The 20,040-nt window shown below is 39.9% G+C and overlaps 1 protein-coding gene across 5 annotated transcripts in view; it reads left to right on the top strand.

Moving 5' to 3' along the window:
* Positions 1–20,040, top strand: part of LOC109047323 (aminoacylase-1-like) — a 90,716-nt gene that overhangs the window by 1,538 nt on the left and 69,138 nt on the right. For 2 of the 5 annotated variants that reach the window (XM_042712183.1, XM_042712181.1), the window contains exons 2-15: positions 631–769; positions 2,767–2,831; positions 2,926–3,030; positions 3,106–3,200; positions 3,619–3,695; positions 4,463–4,552; positions 4,825–4,881; positions 4,960–5,033; positions 5,614–5,663; positions 5,750–5,894; positions 6,038–6,106; positions 6,934–7,013; positions 7,105–7,165; positions 7,504–7,816. The exons of 2 other annotated variants lie outside the window; for them this stretch is intronic. In XM_042712183.1, the coding sequence (XP_042568117.1) occupies positions 640–769; positions 2,767–2,831; positions 2,926–3,030; positions 3,106–3,200; positions 3,619–3,695; positions 4,463–4,552; positions 4,825–4,881; positions 4,960–5,033; positions 5,614–5,663; positions 5,750–5,894; positions 6,038–6,106; positions 6,934–7,013; positions 7,105–7,165; positions 7,504–7,668 (1,263 nt within the window). In that variant the 5' untranslated portion in view covers positions 631–639 and the 3' untranslated portion in view covers positions 7,669–7,816. Of the gene's footprint in view, positions 1–625; positions 770–2,766; positions 2,832–2,925; positions 3,031–3,105; positions 3,201–3,618; positions 3,696–4,462; positions 4,553–4,824; positions 4,882–4,959; positions 5,034–5,613; positions 5,664–5,749; positions 5,895–6,037; positions 6,107–6,933; positions 7,014–7,104; positions 7,166–7,503; positions 7,817–20,040 lie in introns of those variants that run through there. One more of the 5 variants, XM_042712182.1, reaches the window with a different exon arrangement.

Raw genomic sequence — 20,040 nt, 5'->3', positions numbered from 1 at the left:
TAATAGTGTGGCTAAACTCCGCCTCCGCAGAAGATCAGTGCCTTCTTCTACAGCACTGCCTATTTAGCCCCGCCCACCGATTCTACAGCACTGCCTGTTTAGCCCCGCCCACCGATTCTACAGCACTGCCTGTTTAGCCCCGCCCACCGATTCTACAGCACTGCCTGTTTAGCCCCGCCCACCAATTCAACATCACTGCCTGTTTAGTCCCGCCCACCAATGCACTGCCTGTTTAGCCCCGCCCACCGATTCTACAGCACTGCCTGTTTAGCCCCACCTACCGTTTCTATAGCATTGCCTGTTTAGCCCCGCCCACCGATTCTACAGCACTGCCTGTTTAGCCCCGCCCACCGATTCTACAGCACTGCCTGTTTAGCCCCGCCCACTGATTCAAAATAGGACAGCGAATAGCCTATTCTAAATTATGATGTTTTTTGATGTAAAATATTGATAACATTATAAGTGGACGTCAGAGAACAGTGCTAATAAAAAAGACAGTTCATGACCGCTTTAAGCAGAATATAACATATTGATTTTGAGGTGAAATATGATTTGAACAATCAAGATCCACATGTGTGTGTGAGAGAGTGTGTATTGGTTAATAATAAACCGTCTCGTCCTGCGGGACAGTGGAACGGTATGTTGCCTGATAAAGATGGACCGAGTGGAGGAGGAGGAGTCCAGGACGGCCCCAGGACAGAAGACCCTTCAGTGACCCTGTTCAGGGAATACCTGCGGCTGAAGACCGTCCACCCAGAGCCCGACTACGGTACCCAGATACCCCCTTACCCTGTCCTGCAGTAAATAGGGTATTTAATAGTGTTTCACCGTCTAGGTTTAGGTTTATGAAGCCAGTTAACCTTTGTTCAGGACTACGTGTTAACCCCTAAAACATCTAGAAATGTTGCCTAGGTAGGCAGCTTGCTAGTTTTAAGGCTAATTTGCTCTAAAAGGTGTTGTAATGCATTAACAGGGAAATCCATCCAAAGTCCATTAGTTGACCTTTGACCTCTGTCTCAAAGTTATGATTAATTAATACAGTAAACTAGGTGTAAGCACTGATTTGATAGTTGTTGTTGTTCTTTTGTTTTTGTTTTTTTTTTTACTACAGTTTAGGTTCAATTTATGCAGAAATACAGAAAAAGTATTAAAGTCATAGATCACCCCAAAATAAAAATTCATCATTTACTCACCCTTTAAAATGTTTATGACCCAATTTGATTAAAATGTTATAAAGATACTTTGTCACTTTATTTTGTCAAATTTCTGGAATTGATTCCAAAGCTGTATGACTTTCTTTTAATTCTGTTGAACACAAAAGAAGATGTTTTGAACAATATTGGTAAATATAGAGTTTAAGTAAGAACTAAGAATCACTGTGATATTTCTCAAAATATCTACTTTTGTGTTCCATAGAAGAAAGAAAGTCATAAAGGTCTGGAACAACATGAGTTATGAATTCCAGCATTTTGGCAGAAATATGAAGTATCTTGTGACATCTTTGTAACAAATCGGGTCTGAGAGTTCACACAGGAGCTTAGTATCAGCTATTTAGTTTGTATTCCGTTTGGCTGCACCATTTATTTTTAATACAGGGCTAGTAGTTTGTATGTTTGCCTTTAGTTAAACAAGTCACATAATATCATATTGACTTTTTTTTAAAATCAATAAACAGCTTTTATAAACATGTTGAATATTTTGTAAAGTCATGCGAGTTGACAATCTTTTAACAGTTTTTTGTAATAAATTGTAATAAATTGAATTTTCATTGAAATATGATGAAATTAAATATTTTGTACATTTACATATATAAATAATATTTAGCACCTATGTCCATAATAAGGGACAAAAAATCCTAATACAGTAGACTGAAAAAAATCTACTAATTTTACATTTATATGAATTGATGTTTTAAGGTGACGTAGTTACGTGTTACATGTACTTACTATTAGTAATAACAGTAAATTATGCATAATTACAAGCAACTAACCCTAAACCATACCATAACTTACATAACTCCTACAGTAGGTACATGTTGTTATTATTATTGTAGTAATTAGTATTACTCAGTAGCCTTCTTATTTGTGTATTTACACTGTAACAGCATCACCTTAAAATAAAGTGTAACAGATGTTTATGTTCATTTTTCAAGTGGGTGAAGATAAAAATCTTTGTCACTATTTTATATTTGTTATTAAAAAAAAATATATGTATATATATATATATATATATATATATATATATATATATATATATATATATATATATATATATATATTTATAATACACTAATATACAGGCACACATCTGTTTTCTCTCAACTGAACTGTTTACTTTCACTTTCGACATAACTAAGTGTGATGTAAACCTTGTGTGTTTTTACAGTATAAGTGAAATCAGACGCGAAAGAAAACTCATTCCAGTAATCAGGTGCTGTTTGACAGGCTTTTAAGCGTGTGCCTGCTTCAGGTGTACGTGCTCAGAACAAGCGCATGTCAGAACAGCACGTGAATGAAATGTTTAACTGACAAGGCCACTGCAGATATATAGTTTTTACATGGAGTTACTCTTCTACTAAATTGAATGGGCAACACTTAACCCTTGTGCATCCTTATGGAAATTTTTTATTTTTGGTAATTTTGTTAATGCCAACAGGATATTTTTCCTGTTTTCTGCAAACTTTGGTTATCACAAATGAAAAGTTGATAACTATCATCTGTGGGATCGGTGAAGTAAATCTGCGTTGTGTCAATCACTCACTGTCAGATGCTGCGCTAAGGTTCCTGGAGCGGATGGCGGAGGAGCTGGGTTTACCCATCAAGAAAGTGGAGGTAATGAATGAGTCTTTAAACATTTAATCATGTTCTTCATCATGCACATCCATGTTCATTAAGCCTTGCACCATGTCCTAAACCTGTCCCTCAGGTGTGTCCCGGGCGGGTCATTGCAATCATCACGTGGGTGGGCAGCAGGCCGGAGCTGAAGTCTGTGGTGCTGAACTCACACACTGATGTGGTCCCGGTGTATGAGGTACTGCTGTAACACGTCAGTCACGTACAGATCACACCGCATGGGTCAGGATCTCACTCTACCCATCTGCTTCAGGAACACTGGAAATATGATCCATTTGCTGCTGTTAAAGATGCGGATGGCAACATCTACGGCAGAGGATCCCAGGATATGAAATGTGTCACGATTCAGTGAGTTTAAAACCAGCTACAAACTAAAAATTGTGTTCAAACCTTTGGCCTGGCAAGCCAGTGTTTGTGTAATATTAGTTACAGTTATAGTTTATATTTTGGTTAAAGTCACGAACATCTCGAGACGGACTAAGAACAGTCTGTCAGTGTAAGTCAGTAGTATTTTTAGTTGTTAATCCAGCCGATCAGTTCAATAAGATGAAGCCTAAGATAGTCAGAACAGTCTGAATGTCTAGACTGAATTCAGTGACTGAAGCTTGAAATCTTTTGGACTATTATAGTCAGATATTTTTGATCATCAGCTATGGCTTGGTTAGGCACCAACAAGCACACTAAGTGAAAAAAAAGAAAAATAATTTGTTATCCAAACAGGATATGAAGTTTGTTTGTGTACTGTATAAGTTTTGATTCTCTGCAGGTACATTGAAGCCATTCGCAGACTAAAGACTGCTGGGAAAAGATTTTCCCGCACTATCCATTTAACATTTGTCCCAGGTCAGACCTCAACAGCATGCCACATTAGTAATATTTCAAGGGCAATGGATTCCTATTGAAATGACTGGTTTTTGCCCTTGGGAAAATGTTGATCTCACCTTTATTAACAGAAGACACCATATTTAATTGAAAATGTAAATGAAAACTACAAGAAAACAAGTCAAGTGAAAACAAGTGACTAGATTCATGAAACACAAACCGATCGTTCTGCTCAGAACCATTCTTACGGAGATTGTTGCTTTGAATTGAATCGTAATTGAATTTTTACAACCACAAGCAGAACAAATTTGTCTTAATTGTTTGAAAATGAATAATTATGCATACTCTCATTGAAAATTTTAATCAGTATGATTTTACCTGTCTTTATAGTCAAAATTGACCCTGAATTTTAGTCAACTTTAATATAAGATCCTGGTCTTATTGTGACAGAATCATCAATGCATAACATTAAAGATACTTTTGATCGTGGAAGTAAATTGTGTTTTTGAACGGCGTTTTGCATTGATTTTATTTAATGTCTAATTTACGCAATCATGTTTACCTTGTATACTAGAGTTTTTAGTGTGTATGATGAATGTAATTGAGATACACAACTACACAGCCTATCTCTAGACTGTATGTCTGCCCCTCACATCCTCATTTTCATTTGCATCAAATTAAACATGACGTGACAAAGATCCATTGGTGCTTTTGTATCCGTTATGACAAGTGCTGCAATAAAAGCCACTTTGCCTACAAATGTATGGTGTTTTTAATGTTGTTGACAGATGAGGAGGTCGGTGGTCACAAAGGAATGGAGACGTTTGTGAAGCTTCCTGAATTTCACAAACTGAACATTGGTTTTGCTCTTGATGAAGGTAAACAAACCTGTAGATTCAGGCTTCTAGTTGTTGTAGTAGTGTTAGTATGCTCAGGATACCTCAAAAATGCAGACTTGATTTTAACAGTGAAGGGTAAATTTATTAAAGATTAGACCGCTTAAGTACCATTCTGAACAGAAAGACATGAACTGTGCTCAGAACAGTGCAGATAAAGCCTTCATGTACTCTACAGTACCAGTTTGTGCAGTTCAAGCTGCATACAATTCAGTGTTTAAACTTGGACTTTTGGCTGTTTCATTTGTTCACAGGTTTGGCAAACCCAACCAATGCCTATACTGTCTTCTACGGAGAGAGGAACCCCTGGTGTGAGTGTGACGTATGCCAGCAGTCACATTTACTCTGTGTGTGTTTGTGTGTTAACATGCATGTGCTCTGTCCCGCAGGGATCACAGTTCACTGTCCAGGAAGTCCGGGCCATGGTTCCAGGTTTGTGGAGAACACAGCAGCAGAGAAACTAGTGAGTGTTCAGAAAGTAATGTGACCAAACACACTGCAATCTGAAGAAGCAGATGATTCTGTCTTCAAAGAAGAGATTTTCTTTTATTATTTAATAATAATAATAGTAAGAGAATAAATTAATTTGATCAAAAATAAAAACAGTAAAAACTTTTATAATGTTTTATGTCTATAGATTTCTATTTCAAATAAATGCTGTTCTTTTGAACTTCAACTTTAAAAAAGTATAGTTTCCACAATGTGAAGCAGCACAACTTTTTCAAACATTGATAATTAACAGAAATGTTTCTAGCAGCAAATCAGCACATTAGATTTCTGAAGGATCATGTGACAAATAAAATGCAAAATCATCTTTCAGCATACAGTTGTTGAACTATTAGAAACAAAACTTAAACAACTTTTTGAAAATGTGTAATAGTTGTCCATACATTTTTCAAAAGTACATTAAATATTTGTACTATTAATCAGTATAAAAATGATCCATTTTTTTTTTTTTTTTTTAAATTAAAATCATGGGTTATTCTATCCCGAAGTCTATTTTTATCATGTTTCTGATGCGTCTGTGCCTGCTGTGTCCACAGCGGCGAGTTATAAACTCCTTCCTGGAGTTCAGAGAGAAGGAGAAACACCGGTGAGCTTCATTCTCAGTCTGTATTCCAAACGGCTGCTTACAGGAGGTCTGTTAAAGGTGAAAATACACCTGTGTGTGATTTCCAGGCTGAACACCAGTGAGTGTTTTACTCTGGGTGATGTCACAACCGTTAACATGACCATGGTGAAAGGGGGCGTGGCTTACAACGTGGTTCCAGCGGAAATGGATGTCAGCTTTGACTTGAGAATCCCTCCCACCGATAACCTGCAGGTGTGTATCTGGACCGTTACAAGGGGAACGGCTGTTTGGTCCTGTCATAAGTTCAGTTACACCCCACCACCCTTTTTATTAAATCATTTGTCTTGAACTGACTCTTTGGCCATGTGTCACTTCCAGTTCTGTTTATTTTACAGGAGTTTGAAGAGAAGATTAAAGCCTGGTGTAAAGAAGCTGGGGAGGACGTGACATATGATTTTGCACAGGTCAGATTTATTTTTACACACCAAACACAGCTCCAGCTGGCCTCATCTCATGTCTGGTTAATTCATGTGTCTGCCAGGAGACTATATCCACATACACACTGTAAGGTTTCTGGAGTGACAACTGCATTAAATACGGGAGTGAATCCCTGTAAATTATCATCAGAACTCAAAACTGCGATGATTGACACCATGCTAACCATAGCATCTGGCATCTTGTGTGTTTGATCTCACTATTTTTAACCACAGTAATATTATGGTGACCAAAGACAAGTCTCTTTATTTTCGTCGATTTTAACTAAACCACCATCGACAGAGCCGTCGTGTTTTGTTTATGTTTGGAGGTCTGCTTTGCAGCGTGCACTCTTGAAGGGTTGCCTTGTCTATTATTATAAGCAACGCTCATTAAGCATCTTTGGGCTTTGTTTTTAAAGCGTTCTAGTTTGAGTTTGCAGGTTATGCAGGTCGCTATATTTTGCTATGTGACTATTCCAAGATAACAGATTTGGATTTTAATTCATTAGAAATTATGTTCTTGTTCCTATTTATTTATTTTTTTAAGATATGGCAACACTAATGAGTCAAAACGTACGCTTTGATTTCTTGCACCACACATACAGAAAAGACACGACTGCATTTAAATACTTCATTAACAACTAGTTCGGTTCTGTACTCACTCCGTAGAATGTGATTGTCACTACCTGCCATTTTCGGGAGTCAGTTTGGTTGTAGAATGCAGTTGTCACTCCTGTAAACTACTGAACTGTGTGTGAACAAGCACAAGAGACTCATGATCTGGATTAAATCTGTTGTTTTTTTCTGCTCTTCAGAAACACATGGACCAGAATTTCACATGCACAGAGGAGAGCGACCCCTGGTGGCACGCGTTTAGCTCTACCTGCAAAGCCATGTGAGGGAAAAGTAGTTTGTTGTAAAGTTTTGTGAGCCATTAGATTTAGTTGAACATATGAAGACATGTGATTCTATCCATCTCATGACAGAAACATGACTGTGAAAAAGGAAATCTTCCCCGCTGCCACAGACAGCCGCTTCATCCGGGAAGTAAGTCAGTTTCACTTCTATCTGCAGAAACAAACAACCTGATGCATCATCTAAAAAAAATCTAAAATAAACCTGAACTACTCAAAAAGTAAGTCATTTCTGTGATGTGCAGCTGTATTTTCAGCATCATTACTCCAGTCTTCAGTGTCACATGATCTTCAGAAATCATGAAAATATGCTGATTTGCTGCTCAAGAAACATTCATTATTCATACATGTTAAATGTGTAGATATTTAAAACCATACTGACCCTAAACTAGTGAATTTCATTAATTTTGTGTGTCATACCCCTCCATAGATGGGTTCCTATTAATATTATTGTGAATTGTGTATTTGTAGGAGGGTCTTCCTGCCATTGGTTTCTCTCCGATGAATCTCACTCCCATCCTGCTTCATGATCATAACGAGTACCTGAATGAGCAGGTGTTCCTGCGGGGCATCCAGGTGTATGAGCGTCTGCTCCCGGCTCTGGCCAGCGTGCCGCCTCTGAGCGGAGAAGAGTAGAGGAACACACTCCTCCTCTCCTGCTTGAATCTCTCACAGCTGCTTCTGCTCCTCGTGGTTCTGAGTACGGTGCTGATTTCTGCACATATCAACAAATGAATCTGCCATAACACCAAAGATGGGCTGATCCCATATAATGAAGATCACCGTTTATGTTCGCTTTAATTGACTCAGGAGCTGATTTATTTCAATAACATCTTAGATATGCTTTTAAGTCTTATTTGTCAGCTGATATCCACAATTAGGAGCTTATATACACTGCGTTCCAAATTATTATGCAAGTGATATAGCAATAGGATTATGGTACAATAAAGAGTCAGATTTTTTTTTTTGTGTTGTTTTTCACATCTTTTTAGATAACTTTTAGATAACTTTTTTTCATACTTTTCATCTTCAGAAAGATCTTTCTTCCTCACCATATTTCATGAGAACTGTGACTTGCTTAATAATGTGGAACAACCACTTTAAGAAGGGTTTCCATTTACCTCAGAAGACCTCAAACTATTGACCAAACCTGTCTGAGATTGATACCAGTTATCTAAAAAGATGTGAAAAACCACACAAATAAATATCTGACTCTTTATTGTACCAAAATCCTATTGATATAATAATTTGGAATGCAGTGTAAACTGTAGTTTTAATTCATAATGTGTAAATTTAACACACTTGAATTAGGCAGTTTGTGTCTCATATGAATAAAGAAACTGATTTCAGAGACTCAAACTGTATAGCTGTGCTTTCCATAGATGCGTTATATTTTTTTAATACAAATGATTTTGATGCAAACGTAGTTATATATACTGAAAATGTGAATGGGTCATTAATTAATATGAGACTACATTACTGCACAATAACTACAATAAAAATGAGTCACATTTAATGATTTTATGTTTTATAATTTTTGATGTACCTCAAACTTTGTTTCTTTTCTTTTTTTGGAAAAAAAATGTAGTAGATGTAGTTGATTGGTGCTACTTTGCCCTCCTGATTAAAAAGAGGTACACAGTAAAATCCTGAGTGTTAAATTAACACTGCTCAGAGCAAATATGGTCCCACTCTACTAAGCCATATTCGCACGGGATTAGTATTACCTGGTGACCTCCAGTCTTTTGTAATAATTGCGGAGGTTGTCTGTGATCTTAATCCTGTGCGAATCGTCCATGTCTGTAATTTGGCCTGCATTTGGCGGGTCGTATAGCATTTTTCGAGGTTTTTGTTTCCTGTGCGCCTTTTTATCCATCTTTCGTGAAGAATGGAGCTGCGTTGGAGTGTTTTGATAGTATTTTGGGTGCTGTCATCATATCGCTACACCATACAATTTGCAGAAAGAGAAAACTGAAAAGGTTTTGAAGTTAATGTGTTACAAATAGTAACACAGTAATAGTAACACTACTGCCAAAATACAGACAGCATGTTACATGTTCCACAAGAGACAGTAATATATTGGATCACTGTTACACCACAATAAAGGATGCATATCACTCTGTTCCACGAGCAGCTTTGGGACGTTCTGATCACTGTCTTGGTTCATCTTATACCGACCTACAGGCAGAAACTAAAATCAGCTAAACCTGTAGTAAGGACTGTAAAAAGATGGACTAATGAAGCAGAGCAGGATTTACAATCTTGTTTTGACCTCACTGATTGGAGTGTTTTTGAAGCTGCTACCACCGATCTGGACGAACTCACAGAGACTGTAACATCTTATATCAGTTTCTGTGAGGATATGTGTATTCCTACCAGGACTCATCTAACTTAAAACAATGACAAACCATGGTTCACTGCAAAACTCAGACAGCTCCGTCAGGCCAAAGAAGATGCTTACAGGAAGGGGGACAATGTCTTGTATAAACAGGCTAAATACACACTGGAAAAGGAGATCAAAGTGGCAAAGAGGAATTATTCTGGAAAAATAAGGACTCAGTTCACTTCACTTCCAACGACTCAGCATCAATGTGGAAAAGTCTGAAAGAGATCACCAATTACAAGACACCACCCCCCAGCACTGTGGAGAATCAACGACTGGCAGACGATCTGAATGAGTTTTACTGCAGGTTTGAAAGAAGAACACCCATCACCTGCCCTGAACACCTCTCCACACAACCGTTCACACCATTCACAACTCCTGCAACCCACCCTGAATGCCTCTCCAAACAACAGCAGATGACATTGCACCCCAAATCATCACAGACTGTGAAAACTTATCACTGGACTTCAAGCAACTTGGGTTATGAGCTTCTCCACCCTTACTCCAGACTCTAGGACCTTGGTTTCCAAATGAAATACAAAACATGTTCTCATCTGAAAAGAGGACTTTGGACCACTGGGCAACAGTCCAGTTCTTCTTCTCCTTAGCCCAGGTAAGACACCTCAGGAGTGGCTTAACAAGAGGAATACGACAACTGTAGCCAAATTCCTTGACACGTCTGTGTGTGGTGCTCTTGATGCCTTGACCCCAGCCTCAGTCCATTCCTTGTGAAGTTCACTCAAATTCTTGAATTGATTTTGCTTGACAATCCTCATAAGGCTGTGGTTCTCTCAGTTGGTTGTGCATCTTTTTCTTCAACACTTTTTCCTTCCACTCAACTTTCTGTTAACATGCTTGGATACAGCATTCTGTGAACAGCCAGCTTCTTTGGCAATGAATGTTTGTGGCTTACCCTCCTTGTGAAGGGTGTCAATGATTGTCTTCTGGACAACTGTAAGATCAGCAGTCTTCCCCATGATTGTGTAGCCTAGTGAACCAAACTGAGAGACCATTTTGAAGGCTCAGGAAACCTTTGCAGGTGTTTTGAGTTGATTAGCTGATTGGCATGTCACCATATTCTAATTTTTTGAGATAGTGAATTGGTGGGTTTTTGTTTAATGTGAGCCAAAATCATCACAATTAAAAGAACCAAAGACTTAAACTACTTCAGTATGTGTGCATTGAATTTATTTAATACACAAGTTTCATAATTTGAGTTGAATTACTGAAATAAATGAACTTTTCCACGACATTCTAATTTATTGAGAAGCACCTGTATATACTCTAACATATACATATACAGTCGTGACCAAAAGATTCATTCACATTGTTTCTAGATTATTGTGTAAAGCAGGCCTGAGTCCCTGCAGAGTTTAGCTCCAACCCTGATAAACTCACCTCCCTGTAGCCTTCTAGCAGAGGTGGGACTTTCGAGTCACAAGCAAGTCTTCAAGTCATATCCCAAGTCCTCAAAGAGTTAAAGTTAATGACATAATTAAGTGACTAATTAAACAATGATTGTGCATTAGTGAAGAACACCTGCCGTTATTGAGAATTACAGAGGATCAGATGTTGATGTTTTATTGGTTAAAATGATGCCACCAACATGGACATCAGTGTTTGCTTTTGTTGGGCTCTTGACCCTTGTCTTCCTGTGTGAAATCTGTCTCTGTAGCAGTGCATGTGATGTTGTAAAGCAAAGAAGAGATATTAGCTGTTTTTATGTGATGAGATAGTTATCATGAGCTGGCCGGATTACAATCAAAATCATTTGTTTTTATATATATCTGGGTTTTGCATAATAAATCCTGTGTAACCACAGCATGCAAAAAAAGTGCTGCTCTAATAGTTACAGTGAATTAATTTTAAATCTTTGTAATGCATATAAAAAATTGAACTCCAGTACCATTTAGACCAGGGATTTTCAAACTTTTTTGTCAGCCGGACCCCTTTGACCAAATAATTTACTTAAAGTACCCCCGAAGATTTGAAGTATATATTTCAATAATTTAATAGCACATTTGCATGTTTACTTCAAAAATATTTATTATTTATCCTTTTTAAAGTTTTAATCAGTAGTACATTTCAGTAGTATTGTTATAACACATTTGAACATATACAATTTCATATTAGAACAATTCAAATAACATATAATTTAAAATAACTTTATTACACATTACTTTTTTTCACACTGGACTATAATTTAGAAATCTTTTAATTTCCCAAATGGAGGTTTTCTTATTATTCATTTAAGTTTTCACTTTTACATTACATTTGAATAAAACTGTAACATTTCTTTACTTAAAAAAAAGTTAAATTGTAATGGAAATAATGTCTATATACACTGGTAGACATTCAGTGTGACAGGTGTCCTTTTAATGTGACAGGTGTGCTTGGTGAGCCTTGCACAAAACATCAATTCTGGGGGCAATCTTTGACAGGCACACCCTCATCTCATCTTTGACATCAAGACTTGCTCTTTGCTTTGTTTTAATGGAGTCCAGGGCTGAAAACCCACTCTCACACAAGTATGTACGTAGTTGCAAAAGGCCAGAGTACCTTTAGTGCCTTTTGTGTGAGCTCTGGATATGTTGACAAAACAACAGGGCTCAACCAAAATTATGTTATATCACGTCCACAATTCAGGAAATTCTGACGCAGAAATCAATCAACTTGTCCTCCTCTGTCACAGTTAAACTATGAGGGATGTTTGTACTGACATTTGTAAATGGATCTCTGATCCAGTCTTTGGTGATGTGGAAAATGACTTGAAAACAAAGTATTTTCTGAAACCATCAACAAGCACAGTGAGATGAGCACAGATTGTGTCAGAGATGTCCACTCTCTCTCCATCATTCAGCTCTGTGTAGCAGGGAATCATTGCTGTTACTCCATTTCTCACACGTTCTATCCAGTGTCGAACCTTCTCTGTAAATCCGTTGATTTTGTCGGACAGGTCCAGGATGTTTGTATGGGGACCCTGCATACTAGTGTTAAGTTTATTCAGTTCATCAAACACATCTGCCAAGTATGCAAGTTTTGCGTTCCATGCAGAGTCCTTGAAGTGTGTGGCAAAGTTCGAATTCTGATTGGATAAAAACTGAGCAATCTCATTGTGCAGCTCAAAAACTCACCGCAAAACGGATCCGCAAGATAGCCAGCGGACCTCTGAGTGTAAAAGAAGTCCATGGTGATCAGTGCCCATTTCAGCACAGAGTGCCGAGAAAATACGACCATTTAAGGGTTGTGTCTTAATTAAGTTGACAATTTTAACAACAGAAATAAGCACTTCATTCAGATTCGGGCACAGTTCTTTTGATGTGAGTGCTTCTCTGTGTAAAACACAATGTGTTACCACAATATTGGGTGACACCTGCTTAACACTAGACGTCCCAGAGATTTGTAACCCTCCTTTAGCCAAGTGGATGCTAACTGGCTAGTCTTTTGGCTATCATTAGCATCAATTCATGTGTAAATATGGTCATTATCTGAGCAATCTGCAGGGGGGTTGGGTGTGTGTGTGTGTGAATGGTTGCTGGTGGCTTGTTTGTATGTGTGGGGGAGGGAGGGCTGCTAAAAGCAGAGAACTTGATTGACCATGTCTCACATTGGCATGTAGGGTCTTGCCCAGGTGTAAACAGGTATGAATTAGCACATCTAATTGCATGCAGCTTGCTCTCAAATGAGAGGTAATTCCTTTTGTGCTGAGGTGGATAAAATCTCACTGCACATAGCCTACTACTTCAGTGCCCTCAAGAATTCTGTGGTGTACGAACCTCCTCTCCAAGAAAAGAAAATGCAGAGAAGACTCACCATTCGGCAGGCCTTGGAAATGATCCTGAGTGAAGTAAACCCTTGTGACTCAGATGGAGAAGACATAGAACTTCAGCCAGATTCTGACTCAGAGCTGTCTGATCTGTCTTCAGGTTAAGTTTCATTTCATATTATTTCCTATTTCATTTCAAACCAGTAAGTGGAAAACACCAAAAAAGCAGAGTGGAGTGACATAAACCACTTTTACATTTACTCTGCCTTTTTTGTATTGTCCACTTTTTTTGTTTGTACTACTTAGCAGACATTCGCTGCCATCTGAAGTGCAAAACATTATTAGTTGTTTCTTTGCTTTAGTTGTATCTTTTTATTTAGGAAGATATTTCAGACATTATTCCGATACAGAGAAGGAGATACTGGAATTATTATTAGTATCTATGCATGCATTTGTGATATCATTTGACTTTTCCATTGCTCACAATTTGAATTTGTTCACACTGCAGATGAGGAGACTGCTCCTCAACCAAAAAAGAGAGCCCGTTTGGGAACTGACCTGACAGAGACAGCGAAAGATGGCACAGTGTGGCATGAAGAACAGGTGGGGACGCGTCTCCCTTTCACCCCAATCAAAGCGTACGCTGCAGATGGAGAGCCAATGGCTAAGGCCAGGAAAAGTATCTCGAGTCGGCTTCAGAGCTTCCTGTGTTTCATCACTCTTGACATGCTTCATAGCATTCAAGAATGGACTATTCAACATGCACAGGAAAAGGAGCATGTTCATTGGTTCATGGCCCTCCCTGAACTAATGGCATTTGTCATCTTGCGGGGCTTACCAAGGTTCCATCACTACGTGACTGCTGGTCAGCAAACCTGGGAAACCCACATATCATTGGAACAATGCCGCGAAACCGCTTCCAAGACATCATGCGACACCTACGCTTTGATGACAGGTCCACCCGGAGTGATCGAGCAAAGACTGATAAGTTTGCTGCAATTTCCAGTGTGTGGGGGATCATTTGTCACCAATTGCATCACGTCCTACAACCCTGGTCTACATATCACCGTTGATGAACAGCTTTTCCCGTCAAAGACTCGCTGCTGTTACCTGGAGTATATTGCAACTAAACCTGACAAGTTTGGTATCAAGTTTTGGGTGGCTTGCGACCTAAAATCCAAGTACATTTGTAATGTCCTCCCATATCTTGGCAAGGACCCTAGTCGTCCAAGTGGAGAGAGACTGTCTGAAAATGTAGTGATGAGGCTGATGGAACCATTCCTAGACAAGGGCAGAAATGTTACCACGGACAATTTCTTCACATCGCTGTCACTTGCGCATAAACTTCTTAGCCGGAAAACCACCATCCTCGGCACAGTCAACAAGATTCGCCGGGAAATCCCTCAATCCGCTAGACACACAGATCGCAATGAATTCACCACTCAGGTATGTTGCAGGTCTTTTGTGGTTCTATGTTTTTGTGTTTCTAATTTTTAGAATCAACACCGCCAAGTGTGTCATTGTGTGTAAAAGTGCTATGAAAATAACAATTTATCTTATTTATTAGGTGTTTTCAACCACTGCTGCTACGCTGACGGCGTATGCGCCCAAACGGAAGAAGACCGTCTACATTCTTAGCAGCATGCACAGCGTGATTCAGACTGATAATACCACCAAAAGGAAGCCAAACACTGTCACCCTTTACAACACCACAAAGTGCGCCGTGGATGTGATGGACCAGATGGTGCGGGAGTACACTGTCCGCACAGGGACACGGCTACAGATACACATGTGGTAAATGCAGACGGGAGATACCATGCCAGTGCCAGGATTGTGAGTGATTGCTGGAATGTACTCACTCACTTTTTAATATTATTTGTAAATATGTGTACAAATGGTTGGTTTCTTTATTTTATTTTGTACTATTTTTATCAATAAATCTCAGCAACAAAGGAAAAAAAAACATGTATGTTGATTTCTCCCTAAGATGGCAAAGTGAAACACAAGTTTCCTTGAAGTGGCTCAGCATGGCCCCACATTGTTTACATAACAAAAGCAACTGTTCACAGCTGATTAAGGATATTAGCCTAAAGCCTTCCAGCCCATCGGCTGTCCTGCGGGTTTTATAGGTAGAAAAGCCAAATGGCTGCTCTCTGGGACTTCTAGTGTTAACTCTTGCAACAAATCCCTTCTTTGAGCCCATCATTGCTTTAGCTCCGTCGGTGCATATGCTGATGCAGTTCTCCCAACTAAGTCCTTTTGATGTCATGAATCGATTGATTACGTCAAAAATCTCAGCTCCTATTGTTCTTTCTGGCAGGAAAAGCAACCCAAAACGTCTTCATTAATTTTGTTCTCCCAAACATAGCAAATAAAAACCAGCAGTAGGGCTTGACTTGCCACATCTACAGACAGCGCATACGGAGTTCCATTTTTAAGTCTATCAATTAGCTGTGCTTCAATCTCATCTGCCATTTCTGAAATTCTCCTGGAAACAGTGTTATCAGAGAGTGGTATTTGTTTTAATTTTTTAGCCTACTCTGGTCCGAACATAATTTTGCATATATCAACTGCGGCAGTAATAATCAGAGACTCCGCAATTGTATGGGCCTTTTTGCATTTGGCAATGTACTGTGATACGGCAAAGAAGACTTCAGGGCATTCTCAGCCACAGTGGCTGTTTTAATTATCAGCGTCTGCTGTTGTTTTAAACTGTCCAGCTTTGTCTGGAAAAAATCAGTTGGTTTTGTTGACAAGTTTTCATGTTTTGTTTCAAAATGTCTTCTCAAAAAAGCTGGTTTCATATATTCATTTGCCAGTTTCTCCATACATATAATGCACATGGGAGCGGGCTTTCCATTAACACCATCTATGGATGTAAATCTGAATTTGATGTAGTCCTCATTATATCTACGGTGCTTTTCTTGCTTTGGTACTTTTTTATGCTGGCTTGAGTTTGGAACTTCTGGGAATTTTCTTTTATTTGTGTATTAAACGAACTTGTCCATTTTGCGTGACTTCGCATTTTTCTGATATCTTGTCCGTTGTCATGACGTTGGTCACATGACACAAATTAAACAAAAAATATTTGTTTTTGTTAGTAAGTTTTGTTTAGATTTTTTATTTTAGTATTATGTAGCCTGTGGGCCTGGTTAGGTTTAGGATCCTTTAGTTCACTCTCTTCCTCTGACTCTTTAGTTTCATGTTTAATCACGTCGCTAATTGGGGGGGTGGAGCAGGCATTTAGTAAACCACTTAACGTGAGGGGAGCAGGCTTATATATAGACACCTGGGGTCCTTAGACTGTGACCGTGGCAATTTACTGCTGGCTCTGGTGTGGTGAATCAGTGATTCAGGTGCTGTTTTTGAGTATTCCGTGAGTGGATAGCCAGCGCTGATTGAGCCGCGGTGTAACATTGTCTCCTCGTGAGATCGTGAATGGGCGAGCGAACTATGGCAAAGTAATGCCAAACTACTTCTGTGTCCAACGAGCATCGACTGGATACTGTGACTGCAGTGGGGTGTTTACATCCAACCTAGTGTTTCCCATTCACTGTTAATGCTACGACAGGTATGTTTAAAATGGCCCTTTGCTGTTTTAACCAATATGTATATAGGAGTATATTTGTCTGGTATGCTTAGTATATGAAGACAGTTCAATGTTATATTGACCACCTTTGTTTGAGGCCATTCTATCATGTAATGTGTGAAGACTGCATCTAAAACATGATTTGTATTGACTGTAAATTATGATCGAACAACTATTTTTAATGGTGTGGTTGTGTTTACAGGTCTGTACAGGTTTACAGACCTGTACAAACCACTCTACTGGCTCCCATACTGATGGACTGGTGATTTTTAGTTATATCTGTTTGATTTATTTTTTTGTTAGTTTTCTTTCAAGCCAACCAACACCTTCAATTATTTTTTTTAATAAAGATTGTATTCTTATACTTTTCTACGAACCTGTGTTTGTACATTTTTATTGAGGCAGAGTTCCCCTTGTTCTGACACTTGCACTAACTAGCTAAGCTCAAGGGGTGGCGTAGTCAGTTGTATAATTAGGGGGGGCACCACAATTAGATAGCGTATTATTTATTTTTAAATAATTATATTTTAATTATCTGCTTGTCATCATCTCACGAACCCCCTGCAATTCCCCCCAGTTTGGGAAACCCTGATTTAGACACACAGAGACATCAATAACCAGCATATGAATCTCAACAATGATGACAATCAACAAAATGTTTCATGCTGCAAAGCATGCTGGGTAACACCATAGTAAAAACTCCCATCATGCACTGCAGTATGAATAATTATTGTCACCACTGTTAAGGATCGTATGATTAAGTGTTCATGTCTAAAAGCCTGAGCGGACACAGTTCTTTTTTTTTTTTTTTTTTTTTTTTTTTCTTTTTCTTCTCCCTCTTCTCTTCTCTTCTCTTCTCTTCTCTTCTCTTCTCTTCTCTTCTCCTTCTTCTTCTTCAATATCAAAGCATTACAGGGACATTTGTTTAGTGGGACTTTTGTTTACTTCAGTTCAATAATAGTGGCGCCTCAGTCAATAATCCAAAGAAAGAGGCCACTCCATATTATCAGAAATAGTAAGCTCATCTGCTATTTCAAGGTTTGATTCAGCAGTGTACAAATGTTTGTTGTGAAACAACATTGCTATTACTTAGAATCAAATTACTTTGAATTAGAAAAAGGGGCAAGAGACCAACTAAAGCAAGCCTTGACCCCAATTATGGCGGCATTGTGTTGTTGTTTTTTTGTTTTTGTTTTTTTTTTATTGTAGTTCTTGTGTTTCTCTTTTCTTCAGTGATGTTGATTGTTAACAGCAAGTGTTCATCACTAATGCACAATCATCATTTAATTAGTCACTTAATTATCTCATTAACTTTAACTCTTTGAGGACTTGGGATATGACTTGGGCCCCATTTACACTGCATGGTTCAAGTGACCCAATTCCGATTTTTTTCCTCTCATGTGGCACAGATCGGATATGACCGGTGAACGTGTAAGCAGGAAAAAACCGCATGGATTCCGATTTTCTCAGATCGGATTCAGGCCTCATTCATATGTGGTAATAAATCGGATATGAATCGGATACATGCATGCATGCATGTGTGTGCCATGTAAGCAGACAAATCGGATATTCCCCAGTAAATGCGAGTCATACATCATTAAAAAAAGTGACGTCAACTCAGGTGGACGCCACCAACTGAGATCACATGACTTATTATAGGCGTGATAGAGGACGAAGGTGTCACGGTTGGTAAACCGTGATCTCTGGGTGTTGGCACTTTGTGGTGAAGTCTGTGTGTTTCGCGTCTGCACTGATTAGTTTGTGGGCGTCTCCGTTAATTGTCATCAGCAACAGCTGTCACTCATTACTCATTCCCTTTATATTGGCTTGTCTCACGTCTTGTGTTTGTGAGATCGTTGTTTCATGTCGCTTACCCTGTTTGTTTGGCTTCAGCGTGTCTGCGTTGGATGTTCGTGTTTTCCCGGAACCTCATCCACTCTACGCACTTCCACTCAGCAACAAATACTTACCTTCGGCTCTATTCCCCGCAGTTCCTGTGCCATCCTCTCCTGCTGTCTTCTCACCGTCATCATCCGGATTCCTCACCACCTTACCACCATCTTGGATTTTTGTCTTCCCAGCATCATTGTCTTTTCCCTGTTTGTTTATTTATTTTCATTAAAAACCATAACTCGCTATTGTTTCCAGTCCTTCCTTCACCCAGCCGTCACAGAACGATCTCACCTACATGGAAGCAGCGAGCACCAACACACTCACGGACTTTATGCATCACAGTGTGAAACTTATGGATCAGCAGCAGGAGAGCATCTCGAACACCGGACGCGCTGTCCAAGCGCTGGTGGCACAGGTGTCCGAGCTCAACCAGCAGATCCATCAGCTCACCTCTCCCACTGCGCCCATCGCACCGCCTGCGCTGCCCGTCCCCCGGGAGACCCCCCAGGATCATTTCCGGCCAGTGCCGAGACTTCCGGCGCCTGAAAACTACTCCGGTGAGCCAGCCTTTTGCAGAACTTTCTTGAATAAATGTTCAATGCATTTCACTTTGCAGCCCCGCACCTTCGCCACCGAGGAATCCAAAGTGGCGTTTACGCTCACGTTACTGTTGGGCAAGGCAGCCCTATGGGGGACGGCGGTGTGGGAGAATCAACATCCGTGCTGTGCCTCGTTCCACGCCCTCTCTGAGGAGATGAGGAGGGTTTTCGATCGAGCCGCGGCCGGCAGGGAGGCCGCTCACCAGCTCTCAAACCTTCGTCAAGGCACGTCATCTGTCACGGATTACTCCATCGAATTCCGCACCCTGGCGGCCGCGTGCCAGTGGAACGAGGCGGCGCAGTGGGATCGATTCCTGCATGGGTTATCCGACCGTGTTCTAAAGGAGATCTATCTCCTCGAGCTGCCCCCACACTAAATGGATTAATCGACTTGGCCTTACGAGTTGATGCCCGGATTAATCGCCTGGGTCGCCAGTCCAGTCCTACACGTCATACCATCTCTCCAGCTAGGGGGCGCTCGAGTCGAGAGAACGCAGTCGGTCCCATCGACGACCACGAGCCCATGCAGGTGGGTAGAGCTCGGCTGTCCCGGAGGGAGAGGGAACAGCGGAGATCCCAAGGACTATGTTTATACTGTGGAGGCTCAGAACACAACATCTACTCATGCCCGGTAAAAGAGCCAGCCCGGTAGTAAACTTGAGGCTACTATCGGGTGGGATCTCCGCTGGGAAGTCCTCAACAACATCATCGACCCTCCTTCCGGTGAAACTGCGGTGGAAGAATCACTCTCATGAATGTCACGCCCTTCTGGACTCCG

This window comes from Cyprinus carpio, chromosome A22 (assembly GCF_018340385.1).
Source record: "Cyprinus carpio isolate SPL01 chromosome A22, ASM1834038v1, whole genome shotgun sequence".
Lineage (NCBI taxonomy): Eukaryota > Metazoa > Chordata > Actinopteri > Cypriniformes > Cyprinidae > Cyprinus > Cyprinus carpio.
The sequence above is the reverse complement of the archived record's forward strand: the minus strand, read 5'-3'. Positions and strand labels throughout refer to the sequence as shown.